The sequence below is a fragment of the Chelon labrosus genome (assembly GCF_963514085.1).
Source record: "Chelon labrosus genome assembly, chromosome: 2".
NCBI classification, from domain to species: domain Eukaryota; kingdom Metazoa; phylum Chordata; class Actinopteri; order Mugiliformes; family Mugilidae; genus Chelon; species Chelon labrosus.
In genome coordinates, this window is record NC_140338.1 from 26,674,947 (window position 1) to 26,696,458 (window position 21,512).

At 39.7% G+C, this 21,512-nt stretch overlaps 2 protein-coding genes across 2 annotated transcripts; both read right to left on the reverse strand.

The window, feature by feature from the left end:
- Positions 1–67: 67 nt before the first annotated feature.
- On the reverse strand, positions 68–9,164 carry cant1b (calcium activated nucleotidase 1b). The gene is made up of 5 exons (XM_084566691.1): positions 8,923–9,164; positions 3,020–3,598; positions 2,793–2,933; positions 2,314–2,517; positions 68–1,594 (listed from the first exon to the last, which is right to left on the reverse strand). The coding sequence occupies exons 1-5, from the start codon at positions 9,080–9,082 to the stop codon at positions 1,224–1,226; spliced, it is 1,455 nt and encodes a 484-aa protein (XP_084422817.1). The 5' UTR covers positions 9,083–9,164; the 3' UTR covers positions 68–1,223.
- A 586-nt stretch (positions 9,165–9,750) lies between these two features.
- Positions 9,751–20,168, reverse strand: afmid (arylformamidase). The gene is made up of 11 exons (XM_084554486.1): positions 19,709–20,168; positions 16,999–17,089; positions 15,948–16,052; positions 15,825–15,873; positions 15,650–15,735; positions 15,473–15,545; positions 15,241–15,338; positions 14,721–14,799; positions 12,070–12,205; positions 11,562–11,666; positions 9,751–10,603 (listed from the first exon to the last, which is right to left on the reverse strand). Exons 1-11 carry the CDS (start codon positions 19,736–19,738, stop codon positions 10,574–10,576), a joined length of 882 nt encoding a protein of 293 aa, XP_084410612.1. The 5' UTR covers positions 19,739–20,168; the 3' UTR covers positions 9,751–10,573.
- Positions 20,169–21,512: the final 1,344 nt, after the last annotated feature.

Genomic DNA, 21,512 nt, shown 5'->3' on the forward strand with positions numbered 1-21,512 from the left:
ACAGGATGCAATGTTATGATTTGTTGTGTACATTACACATCTCACTGCAGGAGGACATTTAAACAAGTGAAGGAATTTTAATCATTCTGAGAGGATACAACAGGAATATATTAATTATGATTATTAATGATTCATCTTTACAATAAAACAGCTGGTGTTTCACTTGTTTTCTGGCAGATTGAGTATTCAGTTATTAACATTTGTGAATCAACATTTGAGCAGAGGCTCCCCAGAATTATTTATAGTGTAGTAGATACCCACCGAATGATGCCCGGACCCATTACATCAGTATAACAAGGTAAAGTTCAGTGAGGCCAAACAGGCAAAATGAAAAACAAAGCAATGAGTGAGCCTATTTCAAGTAATGTAAAGACATTCATTTGTGTTTTTTTTTTTTTTTTTACACTCTTAAACCTTGTTCCCCTGAGTGTTTAACCAGCAGAGTGTGGCTGCAGGAAAGAAGATCCACATTTCCCGGTGTTTGTTTGTAGCAGTGCTGATATGAAGTAGTTATGGTTTTAAAAACATTAAAAATCTTCTGGTGTTGGCTGACTAACAGCCGACCCCTTTTCCACCAAGGCAGTTCAAGGACCGGTTTGGAGACGGTGTCTAAAGTCAAACTACTTCCTCAAGAACAGGCTCTCTGTCAGGAAAACTGGTTTGAGACCAACTGAAAGATTTTGATGGCCATTTTTTTTTTAAATTGTAGATTTAGTGTATTGTCTGCTTTGCCTGCTCCAAATAAGAACAAGCTTTTAAGTGCCTACAAACTCAAATTCAATGTGTGAGTGTTATATGATAGATCTTCTACAATACTTGATCTCTACACCAATATCTGAGCCCAACCGTGACAAAATAAATGCATGTATTCTTAATGGTATTTTAGATTTTGTAATTTCATTAAAAATCCTGGTGTTTGAATGGGAGATGGGAGAGCAGAGATGTATATGGATGTATATAGTTCTTTGAAGGTTTTCATAAACAAACTCAGAAATCAAGCCCAATGTGCGATGGTGGAATGGGAGTCGTACTGTTCAGTCAGCAGATGTGTGGTTGATGGCACTAAATTCTCCTGTCTTCATCTTTTCGTGTGCCTCTAAATCAATTTGAGGACTCATTTAATCTTTAAATCATTATCTTGGGTCACATGATTCACAGTAAAACTGAAAGGGAATGTAATAGTCCACTTCTTTTCACCTGCTGCCCCTTCAGCTCTGTCGCGTTCAAATAAATTCCAGCCCTTCATATTTCACGTCTCCTATCTTTGCCTCGGGCATCAGCACCCGACCGTCTAGTGTAAATGCAGTGATGTAAGTGGCAATCTTGCCTGCATCCTCCTCTGATTTAAGGGCTAGGATGATCTGGTCATCCGTGCCCGGGACAAATTTAAATGAGGAGAAGCCGTGGGTGGGGTTGAGCGGTCCGGCCTGCCGTACGGCAATGTGGCTGAAGTCTGCGGGGCAAGACAAGAGGAGGTTGGTGGCACGGCGCTCGTCTGCAGTCTCTTCATAGCGCTCGTGACTGGCACGCCGAGGGAGAAAGAACCAGCGCTTGAGATGCTCACTCCAAGCTGCTGATTCATGGATAAGGTAGCCTATAGAGCAACGACAGATGTTGAAGGAAGAAGTAACGGAAATGGTTATAAAGAATTATGGGTACTGGGTGTAAATGTGAGCAGAAAAACGTTAATATGTTACTTTGGATGAGTCACTAAAATCTCTGTAAACAGTTTCTTCTTACTGCCGAGCTTTTAAACTCAGGATAACACGCCGATAAAAATATTTATTTGTGCATCTGTGTTGGTGAGCTGCATGCAGCAATAGCAGAAGCTTTTTCTGCTCTAAATGTTTGTCTCAGGCTTCATGCAAGCTGCCCTATGCTCTAGGGCAGCTTGCAGAATAGTCTAGAGTCTAGTCTGTTGAAGGTGAGCAGCTTAATGCCACAGTTACACCAAAATTTGCTTCTAATTTGCAACAGGGCGAGACACAATTACATTCAGTCACAAACCTCGGCTCGCCTATTTTGCTTTGATCGCAGTTCAGTCTGAACTTCCATCATTAAAGACACAATGTTCTTAACGTTCAGCCAGTATGCGACTTCTCATTCACAAAATATTGTTTGTATCAATCAATAATAAAGCAGTAAATCACATAGTTCTGTATTAAAACGGATGAATCACATCTAATAAACACTGAATGTGGTTTTAAGTAGGAGTGCAATCGCTCTTAACACAGTCATCATACAGATGTACCAATAAATTGAGACTCCGTTGCATGGGATTGTAAAGAACAAACAAAAACAGCACGTCAGCACCTGGTGGTTTGATTCCTGCTGCAGTCCGCAGGGCGTCGTAATTTGGCACCCAGTTTTCATGCACTACGTCACCGCTGTAGCCCACGACTTTCACCCACTCTGGATTATTGTTGAGGACTTCCCCAGAGGTCGTGGTCCACTCCTTCCCCAGTCCTCCGACAAACAGGTGCTCATCCTTCACTGCAAGCCACTCCGCTTTGAATCCTGCGTGGGAAAAACAAAAACACAAATGAGAAAAGGCACAGGACTTTTCCCAGACATGGATCCTGTTTTTGTTTGCTGGCTTAAGAAAGGTTGCATTGGGTATCTTTGGTTTACCATAAGAAATATTCTTTGCAGCTTCTAGTACCCTTCTTTGTTTTCAGTAAAATAAAGATACTTTCAGGACAAACAAATACAAACATTTAACAAAAAAAGCACTCTGGCAAGCAAACCTCATTTGACACTTTAAAAGGTCTAGTGGTCTAGTGGAGACTGACCTTTGGAGACAGAGCCGTCACCATCAGTTAAAATAACCCAGGGGATGGCCTGGCTTCCCTCGATCCTGTACACAACACCTGTACGGTCATCCACAGTGTACAGGTGACCGTTGAATGCCACCAGCTCAGACAGCTCCATACCTGCAACAGAGTTATCCCACATGTTATTTTGAGCACACAAACACAATGGATATATGCTATGCTACAACTTACTGAAGTCCACATACCTCGTCCTTTCTCAGCTAGATGGCTCTCCAGGGTCACTCTCTCAACATCCCATTCCACCTCCAGTCTGTCAGCGCTGTCTGAAACGGTGAGGTGACCTCTTTTCATGTAGCTAAACCACGTCTGAGCCTTAGTGCTCCGTGACGCTGTGTCCAGGTCTGCAATCACACCTATACGGTAGCGGATGCCCTGTGGTGTCTTCTCTGGCGGACTTAACGGGTAAGTGTCATTGTAAGGTTTTTTACTCCTTTGGTCGCTTTGTACAATTTGTCCGTTAGCGTCCCTAAAGATGTCATCCACGCCGCCACTCTGCCTATGTAGCCTATTCTGGTAGTAACTTCTGGGTGAAGTGTCTCTGTCCCCCAGTGTCCGGTGCAGATACAGAATGAGCACTAGAGCAAGCAGGGTCGCCAAAGTGATCGCCCGCCATTTCAGGTGGAAGCGTGAGTCAGTGTTGGTGGCTTGTGTCATGGATGCCATGACCAGGGGGAGGCCTCGGACAGTAATGCCAAAGGAGGTCATGGAAATGTCATCTTCATCCTCACTGTCAGGAGCAGGCGGAGGGCGATGGCTACCAGAACCTGGGAATGAGCACAAACAGGAACGTCAGGTGAGGAGCATGAAGCGGGATATGGTACAACCCAAAAAGAAGAAAGTGCAGTTCAGGACCACTTTAATCACAGAAACTTATTTGCTTTTGCATTTAATCATTTTTTGGAATTATGACCCTTCTCTGGGACCTCCCCGAGGCCTCCTGAACACCTAATCCAGGGAGAGCAGCAGCAAAGACACCCCCGGATACAGAACAGAGCAGATATCAATGACAGAAATGGCACCATGGAATCAGGCCTTTAATGTAGCCACCTTAAATGAGATGCTTTAAAGGAGATACTCATGAAATAAACCAAATACTGAACAAATCTATCATGCACGTGAAGACAGGCATATCTAAAACTAAGCTAAAACAAAGGTCACTGGACTGGTTCAAAACTAAAGAAGCTGCTTAGATGAGTGGGGGAAACAAGTCCAGATGCCTTTGTTTTAGCTTGTTTATTTATCCAACCCCCATCAATCTATCTTCTTATTTAGTTTGCCAAGTTTGCTGAGTGGGGCTTCTCGAAAATATTTTCAATTTACATCCTCTCTTTAGATTTATTCCAATCACATGTCCAACTACCTTTATTCTCTATTATGAGGTACTTTAAGAATGGACCGGCATTATACTATTATATATAATTTGAATAAATAAATACTGAAAAAAATCATCTAGAGAACATGAAAGAATGAACATGGGGTAGGGACAAGTAGTTGCTTGTTCCTATTGTGCTTTGTTGACAACAGAGCTTTGTTGTGCTGTTCAGGCAGAATACTGAGTAGGTAGCTGGCACGTCCTACTTCCTCGAGACAAAGGACGTACAAGCTAGCGGGACTTTGCTCTGTTTATCTTATTAGTTTATTTCACTGGGATTGTTCTTGTTAGGTAAAAATTGCTACATACTTATGCACTGCAAATTATTTGGTTCTTACCAAGATAAAAAAAACTTAGATTTAGAGGTGTTAGATAATTTATCTTGTTTTAAGAGTTAATTTCTTATTTTAAGTGTTCAACTTATCAAATTTAACAATCTTAATTCAAGAAATCTTGTCAAGTGAAATTATCTTGCTGAATGGACAGATGATTTGACTTGTTTTGAGTACCTTTTCTCTCAGATTTAGTGTTTTTATCTTGTTTTCAGACGCCCCTTTTTTGCAGTGTGAACTATACAACAAATGTAATATATACAAGTTACTTGGACTCCCTGCTTTATGGTTAGGTCTCTAGGCCTTCAAAGAATCAAACAAATAATTGAATACTGATGAAAACTGAATTGTGATAAAACAACTAAATAAATAAACAAGAGAATATGGATCACATTAGGTGTTATTTTCACGATCCAAGTGAAAGGACAACCTAAAGTTGTGGTTATTTGGTTGTGTTTTCTATGGTTGTAGTGTTACATAATGCAAGACTTCTAGTGGAATAAATGATTGACTAGAGGGTTTTCTGCACCAAGTTGCCCTATGTTGCTCCTCCAATCATGACTCCATCCATGGAAAGGCCACTGGTGATGTGAATGAATTTGATCCTAAAATTGTTGCTGGTTTTTAAATGATTTGGTCCCTCCTAAAGATATTTATAAAATGAAATTGCACGTCACTGGCAAATTATTTTGATCATTTTCATGTGAAGAGATCATCGGTGGTATAAAGGTGCAAAGGTGACCGAACTGGCCAAAAACAATGCCCAATGTCTGACAGGATGACCATGAACACACTTTCCTGTAAAATAGCAGTAAACTGTGGCACTATTTCACCATCTTGTAATGACGTATCACACAAAGAGATGTGTCAGGATCTGGATGTTTTCATACCTCGGCTACAGAACGTCCTAAGGGAAACACTGCTCCTCTGTGGATTCAGTAAAATGCTCAGCGCTGATTAAGTGAAGTAACAAATGCATTGTCATCAAGTCAAAAGTGAGGATGTGATGTTCAGTTCATGGTAGTATTGTCTGGAATGATTTGCAGAAACAAAGCGTTCCTGATGAACCTGTAATTCCGAGGTGGAGCAGCAGTGGCAGGAATTTACAGACTGAACTTGCACGGCTTTGATGAGTGGAGAGTAGTAGTCGTTAATGAGCCACTGCTAACTTTCATTTGAGTGAGGAGTCTTGGATCTATCTGGGGTTTCACAATCAGGTAATTGGGTCTGGCAGGACAGGCATGCTACCTGCTGAAATACGAGAGGTGTGTTTGTTTTGAGAGAACGTAACAACCAAGGTGACTCTCGACCTTCCTTGCTACTAAGGGCAACCAACAGTATGATGCAGTAAAAATGCTTCACCGGTAGAACAAAGTACTACCTTGAAATCTTAAAATATTAACTCTTTAAAAAGCTGTAAAATCACACTGAAGATCTTAGACTGGAGCAGTGGAGAATATTCCAACTACAATCCTATAATAATAGAATAGATGAAGCAATAAATGAATCATTAGATACATCATCGCCATTAGGCAAAATACACTCCCTACCTGTTCATCAGGTACAATGTTAAAAACGAATGCCTTCTGACAGTCCTGAACTAAATCCTTCTTCATGACCGCTCTAATGTTCAGTTGATATTTAAACAGCGTCAGAAAGGTGGTAATCCAGCTGTACAATCATTTTGGAGGAGGTAGTTTGTGGTACCGTTAACTGGATTAAACAAGTGTCTCTATTATTTAGCCCAGCCCACTAACTGAAATGTCCTGGTCGAAATAATAGAAACATGTGCGGGTACAACACCATACAATTCACTAGTGCTAAAAAAATTAAAACACTGCTTAATCAACAGCTGCTGAATACCATAACCTTCATTAAGATAAGATTTAGAGCAGCAGTCATATTACGATGCATTCACTTCACTATGTTGTGAAAAGAAATAAGGGTATAAATGCAAACCAGCTCACAGAATTATTTGCAGAGAGGGTATTCGATATATATCTGAAGTGAAATAAATAATCATATATCACATATTTTTCCAGGTCCCTCTTCAGCAGCTCTCTAAACAAGTTTTTTGGCCAACACGCTTACACACAGAGCAATACAGACAAACTAGCAAACACTTGGCCAAGAAATAAAGCTCTTATTGTCACCAATGAAAGCATGGCCCATATTTCCAATCCCTCTGCAGCAGCATAAACCCAAACACAGCCTCGCTGTAGAAAGAACTCTACTATTCACCCTTCCTTCGCCTCGGCTCCCCTGAACACGCTGCAACCATCATGTTGTTCCTCCTCGCACGCATCCCATAATGAACTGCACATCCCTCCAACCCCTCCGTCCCATATGAGTAACTGACCTCACCAAGTCTCCTCCTATTCTCTCTATTACACGGTCTCAAATTCCTCCCCTTCCTGTAAAGCTGAGGAAGAATCTGAGCTTTAATAATGAATTAAGAAAAAACGAACAATGCCTGGTCTGTAATTACTGATTGGTGAGCTTACTGAAGGTGAAGGTTTTAAAACCAGTTCTGCTGCATCTGTGTTTGCACTAACTTCGGTCAAGCACCGGCTTCTCTTCGCAAATGTTTACTGTGTGAATTTATAGAAGAATCTATAGTCAGGATTTCTGGCACAAGCTCAGCTACTTCCAATGGTGGATGAAGAATATGGGATTACAATCACACCACAATTTGAAAATGAAGTAAATATGTTTAAAAGATTAAAACTCAGTTTTTGAAGTCTCGCTGATTGCAAGACTGAAGTTTTGAGGGCATCCAAAATGAAAGTCTGAAATATCCCTTTTCGGTGTGCAGCCATTGATTTGTAGCTCTTCTTGATACATTGCTTAAAGTTTCAAATAGAGTTTAAATTTTTTTTTACAAACCTAATGTACAGCAGGTTTCAGATCACAGTTTACAAGGTTTCAACCCTGAGAAATAAGCAAATGCACCAAGAGAACAGTGACAGGTTTGAAACTCAAACAATGTGCTTAAAAAAAAAAAACGTGCAGCTGTGAGTAAAATAATATTTGAAGAGATTTGATTTTGTTTCAGACTTTCAAAACCCTATATAAACTTTCAAAACGTAGTTTCAGTCTTGCAAAACTTTTATTGGTTTTTCTTTTGTGCCTTTATAAGATAGCGGTTAGGGGAGCTATACGGGAAGTAATGGGTTGAGAGAGCGGAGACAACATGCAGTGAAGGGCGCCCACTGGAATCGAACCGGTGAGGACTATGACCTCAGTTTATGGGCCTCCCAGTGAGATATACGGGCACTGGTTGCAAAGCTTTTTTTTATTAGACTTTGACTAATTCCTGACTTTTTAACCATTTCAAATTATGACACGATATTAATGCCACATCTGGAGAGAGGTGAAAAAAGGTCAAACTCTAGAACAACTTTATTGTCCAACATGTTTTGACTGGTGGCCTAACCTGAATGACCCTGAAGAGACCGCAAGCCAAAACACATCAACCTACTAAAGTTGGCCCATATACTCACTGCAAGTGTAGCTGTAGAAATTATTTCTGCATCTTTCAGCCACCTCTGCATTTGCCCTGTTTTCATGGAGATGCCTCAGTTGCCATGGCAATGTTAGGAAACAGGAAGTGAACCCCCGAATTCAAGGCCAAGCATGAACTTTTTTTTGTTTGTTGGCAAAATAAACAAATTGTAACTCGAAACGTTTTTTGCTCTGTTTATTGATCATACATTCAACAGTACTGACTTGTGATTTTCCAAAAGTAAGCAGCTCTGACAGGGACGTCACAGTGTTCAGTTGTGACTTTTATATCGCTGGGAATCTTTAATAGACAAAGAAACTGGTTTTATCTGAACAAACTGGTATAGTGAGGTTAAACCTTAACTCTTGATGCTTGAACATGCCTGGGGACGTTTTGGACACAGACGTGTTACTAAAATGCACTCTGTGATTTTAATTAGGTTGTACTGTTTGCCCTCAAGTACAGAACAGAAACATTAAGCATCGATAACTGATTTCACATCCTACCCGTTGCCTCCCTGTGTCAACACAGCCACGAATACAAAGAGGACCAAATAAAAAGTACCCATATAAAAATTACACTGGAGACACTCCTTAAACTTTCACTGACCTCCTGACATAAATACGAATTCAAACTATGAAGTTAATATGTTATAGGCCATTAACATATTGACTCATATATATTTGAGCAGCTACGTTAGCATACAGACACCGGGATCCATTTACAAACGTTAGCCACGTAGCTAACATGAGCCAACACCTTTAGCTTGAAAGATACCAGGCTAGAGCTACTAGCAACACACTCAGCCCCTCGTTTTAAGACACTGAATTGCTTTGGGTGATTATTACATCGACATTTTTGAGGAATTTCACGACTCACCTGGTGTAGAAGCTCTGCAGGTCAGCCATACTTGATGGAGTGCTAGGTTGGAAGTTTCTCGGTGATTAGCTCCTCCTACCCGGAAGTGTGTAGAACCCGTAAAACAAGACGATCGTGTATCCAAACTTTGACTACTGTATAATTCCAACAGTCCATTCATCAATAATTGATTTATGTATGAAAACAAGTTCAATCAGGGATAGAGCAACGACATTTTAGAGAAAATAGGCTTTCACTTAAATAAATACATACAATATTAGGATTATAAATCCATCACGGTGTCAAAAGTGCCATTTTAAATTAATTTACTTCGTAGAAATAAGTTTTTACTTGTACAGTAAAAAGGGATTTTTTTAAACAATGAAATTCAAATAATATCACTCATTTAATTTAAGCAATAAAATGGGAAAACAGCTGAGGGGATGCATTTTTTTATTTTTTTTTTATTTTTAAAGGCCCTTCACGACCTTCAAAATTGACACATTCATTCTTTCTTGCATTGTCGCATTAGTTTTAAATACACTTATCTATACCTGGCCCACCAGCACTCACATGATCCATCACTGGTCGTGTGTCAATTTCTGCTAGTCTCATTAAATGCATCTTCATTGGGAAAATGCAACAAGCATGTTAAAGAAAATACCAAAACTAGATTTTGAGACAGAAACACAGCATGCAATAATACAGGACCAGCTTAGAGTTAATATTCTAATGTAATGGTATACTTTTGCAATCAAATAACCATCCGCTGTTACAGAGTGAACTGCAGGCTAAATAATAAGGAATATGGTCTTATATGGAAGCAATACAACATGCCACTGGTTAGTATATTGTCATTACAAATACATCCAACCTTTACAGACACACACAAACTATTGTCCACACATCCGTTCTTAAATATAAATATTTATTGTGATGATTATCTTTACAATCTGCAGTAATGATTAATAGAATATTATGTAATAATGTAAACATTGTGTAAGATGCTAGAATAAGTAATGGTCAGTTACATTTGTAGTTTAAAAATATGTCTACTTTCATATGAGCATTCTTCAGCTATATTAGCTTCAAATAACAGTGCAAATATATACTTTTCCTTATCAACATTTACTGGCGACACATTAAAGTTCCCTGGGTGAAATTATCAGTGTTGTGAAAGTTACAATAAATAGCTACAATCAACTTGAATGATATGTCACAATTCTTGACTTTATCTCCAACTCTAGATTTATTTATGTTTCGGTGCAGATTGTCAGAGGTAAAAATACTCAGGCAGATACTGCTCTTTTAACACTGGACATACGCCAAAACTAACATCAACTCTACGACGTTTTGTACAGGATCCAACTGTGTTTCCTAACAATAACATTGTGCACAATAGCTTTTGAGTATGCTGTTTTCCCCTGAATAAAAGCAGTAGTTTGCTACAGTCATCATCCTTGAAGTAATGAGGTTTTAGGCACGCAATGTTTTCAGAAGCTGAAACACACAAAGCTTATTTAGGCCTTATTTTGAGAACTGTAACTACAGGGAAGTTAATCCACCCCACCTTATTGTTGATCAGACCAAGTGGTCAGAAACTGTGTCTCTATTTTATCAGTGTTGATGGTGATACAGAGGTATGTTGATGTTGGATGATGGATCAAGCACCTTAGCTCTTCCCCATCATCTTCAAGAGAAGCTACAGAGAATGCAGGAAATTAATACACAGTTAGTTTCTGACGTGTCTAACATAATATCACCTTAAAGGTTAAAAACATACTACAGGCTATAAAACTATGATGCGTTATGTAAAATATTCAAGTACATTGGGAATATGCTTGTACACTATTTACTGCAAAACTATTTTCACCATAAACTGTTTCCAAGCTTTTAGAAGTCTACTAAACCACTAAAGGTGGCTAATGTAGTTAGGTGTCTTTTAAGTGGGGTTGTATGAGGTACTTATCCATGGTCAGTGTATTACCCCATCAGGGAAATTAATCCATTGCATTACTCTCTTCCTAGCTCCAGATTCCATTGACCAAAACAGCAATTTAATCCTGAAGACCACAGGAGTAGTTGGTCGACCGCCGTATGACTTAAATGTTTTAACAAGTTAATTCAGATCTGACCCAACGTGTCAACACACCAAAGTCACACTATAACACAAACACACCAGTCAATGGAAGACCAGCAACTCCTGCTGTTCTGTGAGGTAAAATTAAGGTTTTGGTTAAAGAAGTCTGGTAGGTTTGAAGGGCAAACATGTAAATATGACGCCTTCAGTTCCTCATCAGAAACAATTGTAAATATAACAGAAACTCAAGCGGATTATTATTCATTTAGGTGGGCCTTGTTTTAGGTGGCTAAAGTAGGTTTTGCCATTGAGCCCGTCTACAACCGTCCATTATTTGGCCTCCACATCTGTTTGCTTCTCCAAACGGTAGGTCACAAACGGACTATGGATGAGTACCTCATCAAATCCCACTTCAAATAATCTGAACTTTCCCTTTAAACTTGACTAATTGGTTCAGCTCCACCTCATACATTAATATTGTAATGCCATCAGTCAAAGAAAGAAAAAGAAGAGGCCATCTTGGTAAATAGCACTGACATTTAATCACTTTACATTATTTGCATTTTGTGTGCATGCGTACCTTTGTCAGGTGATACTCCCCGTCTACCAGTTGCTCAATGATACTGAAGTGGTCCGTATTCGCCACATCCTCCATAGTCACATTCAGCCCTGATGCCTCCAAAGTCTGTAAAGCCACAACACAAAGATGCAGTGACACAAAGCAGGGAGGAGATAGTATATAAACACAATCATTTCATAAATTCAGTTGCGTGTCACGGTAGTGCGTGACTGCAAGTCATTAAAATGGACAACATCATTAAACACAATTAAGAGTTTGTAAACAGCAACCTCTTAACCCTTCAGTTTGATCAGTTAACAGGAGAATGATGTTTTCACCACAGAATGACGGCAATTAAGGATGTAATGGTTGAGAATAATGGTGATCCCATATTTATTTATTTATATTAAACTGCTTGAAAATGAACTGCAAGCCACGTCAAGCTTCGGTTCATGGATACTGTGCGTGTTTGATCACCCTTTCACACTCTGTAGATCATTATAGACCAAATAGTTTCACAAGTACTGACTTTGAAGTATTCTTCTGACTGCTTGCGAAACTCCGGCGAGTCATTCTCAGCGACAGCCACAACAATCTGGCAGCCGGAGGAAGAGAGTTTAAGCTGAGGGACCAGCTTGCTGGGGCTGTTCCTCACCGCCACCTCCCTGCCAACAGCAGACACCCAGGAGACGCAAGAGTGAGGCACTGACTGGCACAACGGACCACCAGAGAACAATTACAGAGACACAAACACACAAGGACATTTACATGCACAATAACCGTCCCAACACTCGTACCATAGCCAGAGCCTCATAACCGGAGCGCCTCCTTTACAGGGGTCGCTGTGGATCTGGCAATAAACACTGGGTAAGTGCATGCTAACCATGTAGCAACATACACACACAGCATACCCACTTAACGTGAAGAAACTTGGTTGTGCCCATAACATTTAGCCAATGCTTCACTTTATAAGCACAAGTCTTGGTACAGATGATGGTAAGACAATGTGCTGTGGTTTTCTAGAGGTTTTAGGTTGCCACTGAATAATCCCAATGTGATATTCACTCTGAAAGTGTACACTTATGTTATGCTGCAATTAAATCTTAAATGTATCTTGTGTTCCATCTCCATTTACTCTGACCCAGTAACATATACACTGATTCACATCTGCAGTGAAGTTATGAGTGTTACCTTTATTGTGACACAAAAATTAAAATTGGAGATAGTAGCCAAGTGGTGGACAGTTTAAAACAACAAAGTCCTGTTTGTTAGAAGCATTCTTCCACGTCAAACCTTGCCCCCCACATTAGCCACAATGAAACTCAAAAATTCAGTTGGAGATCCAGGCGTGTAAGAAGTGACAACTCAAGCAGAGATGAGGAGAGGGCTGCAGACGTCTGGTAAGCTGACTCCTATCTAACGCTACGCCACCAAATGATTTTTATTTTCACACTTGTAGTCACTGCTGAATCATTTGGTTTCAACTTATCAGGTTTTGCATAACTTGTACAGGAGCCACCAAGACTTTCTCCACATACTGTATGTAACAGCATTTGTCTTTAAACATATTTAAATATACCTTTAAACAAGGTTTTGATAACTACAGCAATAAAACCTGAACATGGCTTGTCATATTTCTTACGGCTTTGGCCTAAAAGGTTTTCCTATTTGGTGGATGTGACATCTGACATAAGATCAACAATCAGTTCAGAGCTTGATTTTAAATTCAGCCACCTGGGCTGGTTAAAGAGTAAGAGCCTCAACAGGAATAATTCAGGAAACTTATAACATGGAACGACAGACTGAAAAATGTAAAAAAAATACTGGAAAAAAACGTAAATCTCATTTGAACCTAAAGTGATTTTTATACTATATATTCACTTTGCTTGGAATCCTTTGTTTTGCTATCTTTGTTATTGTTGCCAACATTATGAATGAGTAGAAGACCCAACTACAGCAACTTGTCTCCTAGATCTAAGTTATAGAAGATAAGACCCATAAAATTTCACTGTACAATCATGGACACATGGATAGCGTAACCTTTAGTCATATAATGTATTTGACCCAATCCTTTCCCTTTTTCTGTTTTACATAATTTCAGCTGATTTCAGTTTACATTGCTTTACACTGCTTTCTCATGCTCACGTTTGCTCATTTTCCATGACACGGTTTGCTGAATCCTGGACAAAACTTGGGTTGAAAACTATGTCTGTGATTTTACAAATTGTTCTCACAGGCCATCCTCTTAAAATCAGATTTACAGTGAGCACAGAGAAAGAATGAATGGAACCTGCCTCCTACTAGGGGTTGAACAACTTCCTAACTTTTAAAGTCGACTAATACGTGGTGAAAGTCGAGTCGACTTCGACTAGTCGTTGACGCCACATATAAAAACACAGTAGAGAGTAATGCTTTGCAAGAATGAAATCTATACTCTTGAACTGAGTACATATTGTAGCGTCTCACACAAAGGAAGCTACGGAAAAAATTGAAGCTTGAACACAGGCTGCTCAACCCTATAAACACCGTCAGTCTGACACTTCTAATATGCTGCTCTTGCTCAGCAAAAAAAATAAAATAAAAATGCTTTATAACCACTGCAACAATGTCAACTAATAGAACATAACTGAACTGAACATAAACACATGAACTTACCAATGCTGTGAGCTGCAGATATGTATAGCCTTTATAAATCGACACCCTCAGTAGCATTTAATAATACAAGGTGTTGTAAGATAATATAATCCAGACGAGACAAAAAAAAAAGCGTCATATCTCCGAATCCTTTTCCGTGTATAGTAGGGTTAGGGGTAAAGATCTAATAACTTTAGCCAATGAAATTTACCAGCAAACTGTTCATGTGCAGCCTCCTTCTCTCTGTTACCACAGGGCGTTTGGTGAAGTTGTTAATTGACTGCTGCTGAGAGGATTTGGACTGTTTCTCTACTAGTGTTAGCGGATACCTTTTTATATGAGCGTGTCCGTGCTGTTATTGTCACGTGATGGGCGATTGTCGACTTCCTGCAGTAAAGTCGACTAATCGGTATAACCCCTAACTCCTAGTGTCAAATTCTGTACGTGTGAGTTTGAGACTTTTTTGTTGTTGTTTGATTAATTATAAGCCTACTGCATGTAATCGTACTCAAGGTGCACATATATGTTCTGTAGTGAGGTACTTACTCTGTCATCTTTAGAGGCTCGTTGACATAAGTGGACAGGATGGGCAGCAGGTCATAAATGCCACTGACAAGGAAAGCACCTTGAGGACAGTAAGAAAACACCTCAGTAATTTGTTACTTATATGCTGCCTTCAAATGGAACTTGTGGTTATGACACATGAAGACGTGCTTGCTAGGCAAATGTTGGCATCTAGAAGTCACAGAGGCAGCTTAGTAAGCAAATGACCAGGCACCATAATGTAAGAGATGCAAGAGCGTAATGAAATGAACCAATGAGACTGTTGGGAATATCAACATTTACCTCTTTTAAAATAACAGAGAAAACTTTATACAACTACATTGTAAAACATTAACTAATTATCCACGTCTGACATTTCTGAAAAAAGACAGTAAACATATCACAATTTGAGAACTTAGACATTAGCGAATTTTATCATGACACTTTTTGATGGTAACATCAACAAGGCCAAGCACTAACTAGCTATATCTGCCTCTTGTTCATTTCTCCTTACAGTCCTCACCTTTGATCTGAGGAGTGATGCCGTACTGTGACCAGTCAGTGGAGAGCACCATAGCAGCCAGGTGAGCCCCAGCAGAGTGGCCACACAGGTAAAGACCACTGAGTGGGAGCAGAAAGCAAGTAAGGAACTTTGGACATTTTACTCTGTTTGAATGGGAATTTCATTTCTACGTGATGCATTAACATGAATATTCCTTAAATAGTGTGGTAACAATAGTGAGATAAACAAGCACCTGATGTGAGAATACTGCTGAATGACAGACACGACACTCCGGCGAACTTGTGACACCATTAGGTCCATGTTACCTGTAGGAAAGGGAGGACTTTTCTTTTTCAGTTCATCTTCTCAAAATCATATCTCTGTCGCTAAGAAACAGAAAGAAAAATCTTAAATACAGTAAAGATCCTACCTTTGGGGGCAATGTCATAACCAACTGCAACCACCACTACACCTTTATCAACAAGTGGAACAGCCATGAATCCAGACTCGTCCTTGCTGTACGTGCACAAAAGACCAAAATGAAAACCATGAATAAGCGGGAACTAACATGTAGAACATGTTACGAGGAGAGAATAAAACTGGACCTGAGAAACTGCCAGTAGCCTCCATGAAGGTAAATAACAAGGTGGACATCTGAAAGAGAAGGAACTAGGCCTGTTAATCTTCAGCGTATCTGAATGGTAACAGTGTGTGTGGTAGCCACGTACCCAGAGAGTTGGTGCTGGGTATGTAGACATCCAGCTTCTCTCCATCTCCCTCCCCATATGGCACATTGAGAAGAGTTTGAGCCAGACCACGGGCTCGTTCCGTACCTGAAGGACAAAGAGCATCAGGGCATAAGGATATACACCAGTCAGCCACAACATTAAAACCACCAACCAGTGAAGTGACTAACACTGACATTTATGTGAATGTTACTTTGATATGTACCACTACCTGAGCATTGATGCAGACCAAGAACTCCCCTCTTACTTTTACATATCTTACCTTGTGATCTACACATGGCAACGTGATTTGTTAGACCAGACCACTTTCTTTCATTACCACTCCCCACGTGCATCAGTGAGCCATGGCTGCTCATGATGCTCCCATTTAACCATGAGAAGGAAACTAGCCTGCACAACGGCAGAAACCTCCCCTAACTGGAATGCAGACACCTGCCTGCTTCCTGCTATGACAAGTCTGGCATTAAAAAACGCCTAGAAGGTTACGTTTCTTAATTTGTTAGGCAAATATTAGGCAAAGGTCAAACATTACTTTAGACAAAAACAAACTTGGATTTTTTATCCTAGAACAGTTTTTATCCTCTGTACTCCCCTCTCTCCTTGTGTGCTGTCATTGTTCTCCTGTTACCACTCTAATAAAAGCCGCAAATTGCCCAAAGAAATATTTTAAATCTATCATTATAAACATAAACAAGTCTGCACATCAAATTAAATGTACAGTATGCCCCAATGCATATGTTGCGTGCGGAATAGCTACAGATGTACTGTAGGAGATTTCAATCTATTAGATTAAAAGATTAGAAGTCAGAAAACTCAGCAGGAGCTGCAGTCACTAGACTTTACTACAGGAATATGGTCAAGTAAACTTAAATTCAGTGTTTTTAAATAGCTGATCTATGCGACAGTGGCACAGATTTCCACGGGTGTACAACATTTAGCACGACACCTGTGTTCCTGTAGAAGCTGCTGGCCTACATTCTCCCTACTATGTGTGTTGAAGCTAATTAGCATCTAGCCTCAAAAACAAACCCACCTTCCTTTAAAGCCCTCACATGGGCCTTGATCACGTCGTCTGCAGACATCCTGTGAGACCACCTGCTGGGTGAATACTGCCTCTCGAGCTCCTGTCACACACAGACAGACACTCCTGTCATCCGGGCGGCCATGAAAGCCGACACACCAACCACCATCAGCTGATGGCACGACACTGTAAACACGGTAAACAGCGCCCCCACCTGCTACCACACAACCACTGCGTCGCGTCGCTGGCCTTTTAATTGTACAGTGGAAAAGGTCAAACGAATATATTGTTACTGTAATAAGGAAATATAGTATGTCCAAAACAGTAGTAGCATCTCCTCATTGTTCTTTGAAGATGTCCACATTTTACTCCGTGAAGACTGATGGTTTGATTAAAGGAGGCCATCTCTGTCAAATTGGAAAACCATATAATTTGTCATCAATTTACAACACAGTCTTCACATCTGTCCACATCTGAGACTGGAGCCTCTGTCTGATAATGCAGAAAAGTCTTTCAATGGAGAAAGAAAACAGGATCAAATCAGTCTCCTTCAATTACAGATGAGTATCTGGTCATTAACAGACCCTACACACCAGACTCCATACCAGTGTTTTAGAACTGAAGGATGGAGGGGACTTGGATGATGGTGAAATGTCTTCAACTAATCCTACAAGTCCAGATACCCTGACCTGAATGACTGAGACCATTCACCATTGAGACATTAAAAAAGATATGATTATAAAGAAGTGCACACTCCGGGGGACCTCAGACTTACACATTCATTCATTCATTCAGTCATTCATCTTCTGTACCCGCTTATTCCTGTTAAGGGTCACGGGGGTCTGCTGGAGCCTATCCCAGATGTCATCGTCGGAGAGGCGGGGTACACCCTGGACAGGTCGCCAGTCCATCGCTAACACAGAGAGACAGACAACCATTCACACGCACACGCACACCAACGGCCAATTTAGAATCACCAATTAACCTAACAAGCATGTCTTTGGATGGTGGGAGGAAGCTGGAGTACCCGGAGAGAACCCACACAGACACAGGGAGAACATGCAAACTCCACACAGAAAGGCCCAGCCAGGCCATGGATTCAAACCCGGGACCTTCTCACTGTGAGGCATCAGCGCTAACCAACTCGCCACTGTGCCGCCCAGATTTACACATATTAAAAAAAAAAAAAAAAAAAAGAACAGAAAAGTCTACACAGTATTTATGAAAACACATCAATAAGCAAACATATGTCCTATATAAAGGGGTCTGATTCACTTCAATCTTATATAGTGTCTATATCAACCCAAACTGGACCCAGAGCAGAGAAGTATTCACTGTAGAAAAGCTTAGTGGGTACACAGTGTTCATATAAAGTTATAAGAATAAACAAGAGTACTGTACAGCAGCATAAAAGGTGACAACCTTTAGTTTTATTGCGTGTGAGTAGGGTGGTTTAATGCATGAGTATAAGAAGTATCGTTAGCAGGTTGGTAAACTGTCTATAACATGTAGGTATTGTAAGCAATGAACACTGGACAGGTTGATTGGGTCAGGATGACAGATGACAAACATGCAGCTCTGCAGATCAGTTCACCAGAAAGGCAATTTAATTGTATAGTTTAAAATAAATGTTAAAGCCCGCGCAGTCAACAGTTTCTGAACAACACCATAAATATAATATTTATGAAAATATAATACATCCTACATAAAGGCTGGACTAAATGGACATCTGCGGATTTTTACACAGTCCTAAAAGCAGACACAGAGAAGTAACAGAGCCCATGTTTTCAGTAACAGCAACTAAACGTCTACAATAACTTCTGGATTCATGAACCTTAACATTAGCCAACATGAGAGAGGAATTTCGCAGCTTAGAAGTTAGCTCTGGGTTCCTTTGTAACCTCTATTTGTTCACAATCTGTCTAACTGTGGATTTGTGGATTTCAAACCCTTTACAAATGGTTGTGTAACCTTTTCTAGCCTGATGAGAGACAACAACATTTTTTGTAAGTACATACACTTGGACAAACATGTGTTGTGAAAATTAGGCTGTGATAAATCCTAGATTTTTACACTGAACAACACTTGGTCTAATTCCACTGATTGGAAACACTGATTATAATCCCAGAGATGCACTTACTTTTACACCTCACACATATGCAATATTGGCTCATTCTCATGATGTAAAAAAAAAAAAAACACCAGAGTATAATATTTTTGTTTCATTTGTTTGACTGGGTTCTCTTTGTCTACCGTCAGGACTTGTTTGAAAATGAGCTGTTTTGAGTCATTTTTATGTAGAATAAGAAAGAGATACTGTACGTGTACATTTGACAACACGTTACAGAGCATATCCATTAGCTCCTATGACATGGAAGCTGTTGAATTCATAATCCTATTGAATTTAAGTTAAATAAAGACAATAAATAAATATATGTCAAATATTGCTATTAAAATGAGTAATTAAAATAAGCATTAAAATAGTATCATAATATAAAAATACTTAAACTTATTGCCATCAATATGTAATTCACATAATGATAAATTCAAAAATGTGTTAGTCCTTATACAAATCATCTTGTCTTTACTGATAAATGGCTCATATGAGATTTCTGTCCGACAGTCATTTGCAGACGGTCCCTAAGGTTAGACGCGGTTTGTTCGTAAAATGCTGCTACGTCCACTCATCTCATAAGGAAAAAGAAAACACAAAAAGTCTTACGTCTTTGTCCATTTCTCTCCAGTGAGTCATTTTTATCTCCAAATGTGATTAAACTCGCCGCTGACAGATACGTCCAGTCACCATGCGCTCTACTGAGGAACTCAATGACCGGATTTTGGACTTAACACTCTGACCTTTGAGAGGTAAACAGATCGACCATGTGCTCTGTACGTGGTAGATTTTAAAATGAAAAATGGACCTCTTTTAAATTCCAACGGGTGGTGAGGCTCTGAAAATAAGATTACAGTGTTGCTTTAATTCTTCTTCTTTTTTAAATCTAAAAACAAAAAAGCGGAACGGGAACATCTGTTTCGGGGGAGGAGCGACCATGTTACCATGTGACACAGAACAGCTGCACTCCCGGAAGTTAAGGTTATATATAAACGTTTTTATTTATTTTTTTAAATAAAAATAAAGTTGCAGCAGCTCTATGTAAAATGCACATGTCATTAATGGTGTCAGTCAGTCAGTCACTTTGTGGTGTGTAAATATTTCTAAATAATAACAGTGTCAGGCCTTAAAGTGGGTTCTTCTTCTTCCAGTCATTTCAGCTGATGCATATGCCTAAATCTATGTATGTCCAATCATTTAATTTCATCCTGGGGATTCTGGAAATCTTAGAGAATTAAGCCAAAGGCATTTCTGACATACCACAGTACGAAAAGCAGACACATTGACATGAACTTGCAGGTGGACGCTGATGTTACTAATAACTAAGGCGGCCCTGTACTAAGCAATTAGTAACACTTGTGTTTACCTACTATTTCTCAAGGTCACTTATGCATTTTAACTCACTGGCTTACCAGGACACCTGCGGCATCATTATGTTATTAGCAACAACTATGGATATCCTACTTTGACAAGTCAACGTGTCTTATGTATTCTGTTTTTCTTTTATATGTATGTCTAGCAAAGATGCATGCAAATGGCTGAGTATATACTCAGCCATTTGCATGCATCGTTGCATCTATAGTGCACACACTATACTGCTAATCAGTCAGATGCTTAGAACTTACAACACCCTAACTTGTGTTTACAATCACCCTAACTCGTACTCTGTTAGTCTGCTCATTAGTCAGCAGTGCTCTCTGTTGTTGTGTAGTGTCTTTTTATAAGTGCATTGTCTCCCAAGTGTTTTGTACCATCTGTGTTGTACTGTCTTTGCAGTGTCTCTCGTCTTAGGGAAATATTAGGCAAAGGTCAAACATTACTTTAGACAAAAACAAACTTGGATTTTTTATCCTAGAACAGTGTCACTGTTTTTGTAATGTCTGCATAAGCCTGCACACACACTTTACGCTCAGTCCCTTGTATTGTACTTAGTCCTATGTCTTCATGTAGCTCCATGGTCTTGGAGGAACATCCTTTTATCTCACAATGTACTGCACCTGCTATAAATGGTTGAAATGACCATAAAAACCTTTGACCTTTGTTTGGCACTTACAACATGTTCATGGCAGTTCAAAACGGTCTTGGAAGCTGCTATTTCAATCTTATTGCAGCCTTTTAAAAGGCTGTATTTAGGTGAGCCACATATCAATAAATGGAATATATTCTGGTGAAGTAACATGTGTTGTACACAGATTAATATGTTCTATTTGGAAAATCACTTATCATAGAAATCCTATGTCATTATTTACATATACTAGAGAATAGCAGCATTTTATATGCGACACAGTTGGATCTGGCAGGTAGCCTCTGTGGCAATAGCGGTACTCAGTGGTGGCATGTGTCGAAAGTTTACAGACTTACTGCTAAGGAGGGCTGCATAAAGGTTCTTGGTTTGTTTTCATGATAGGTATGC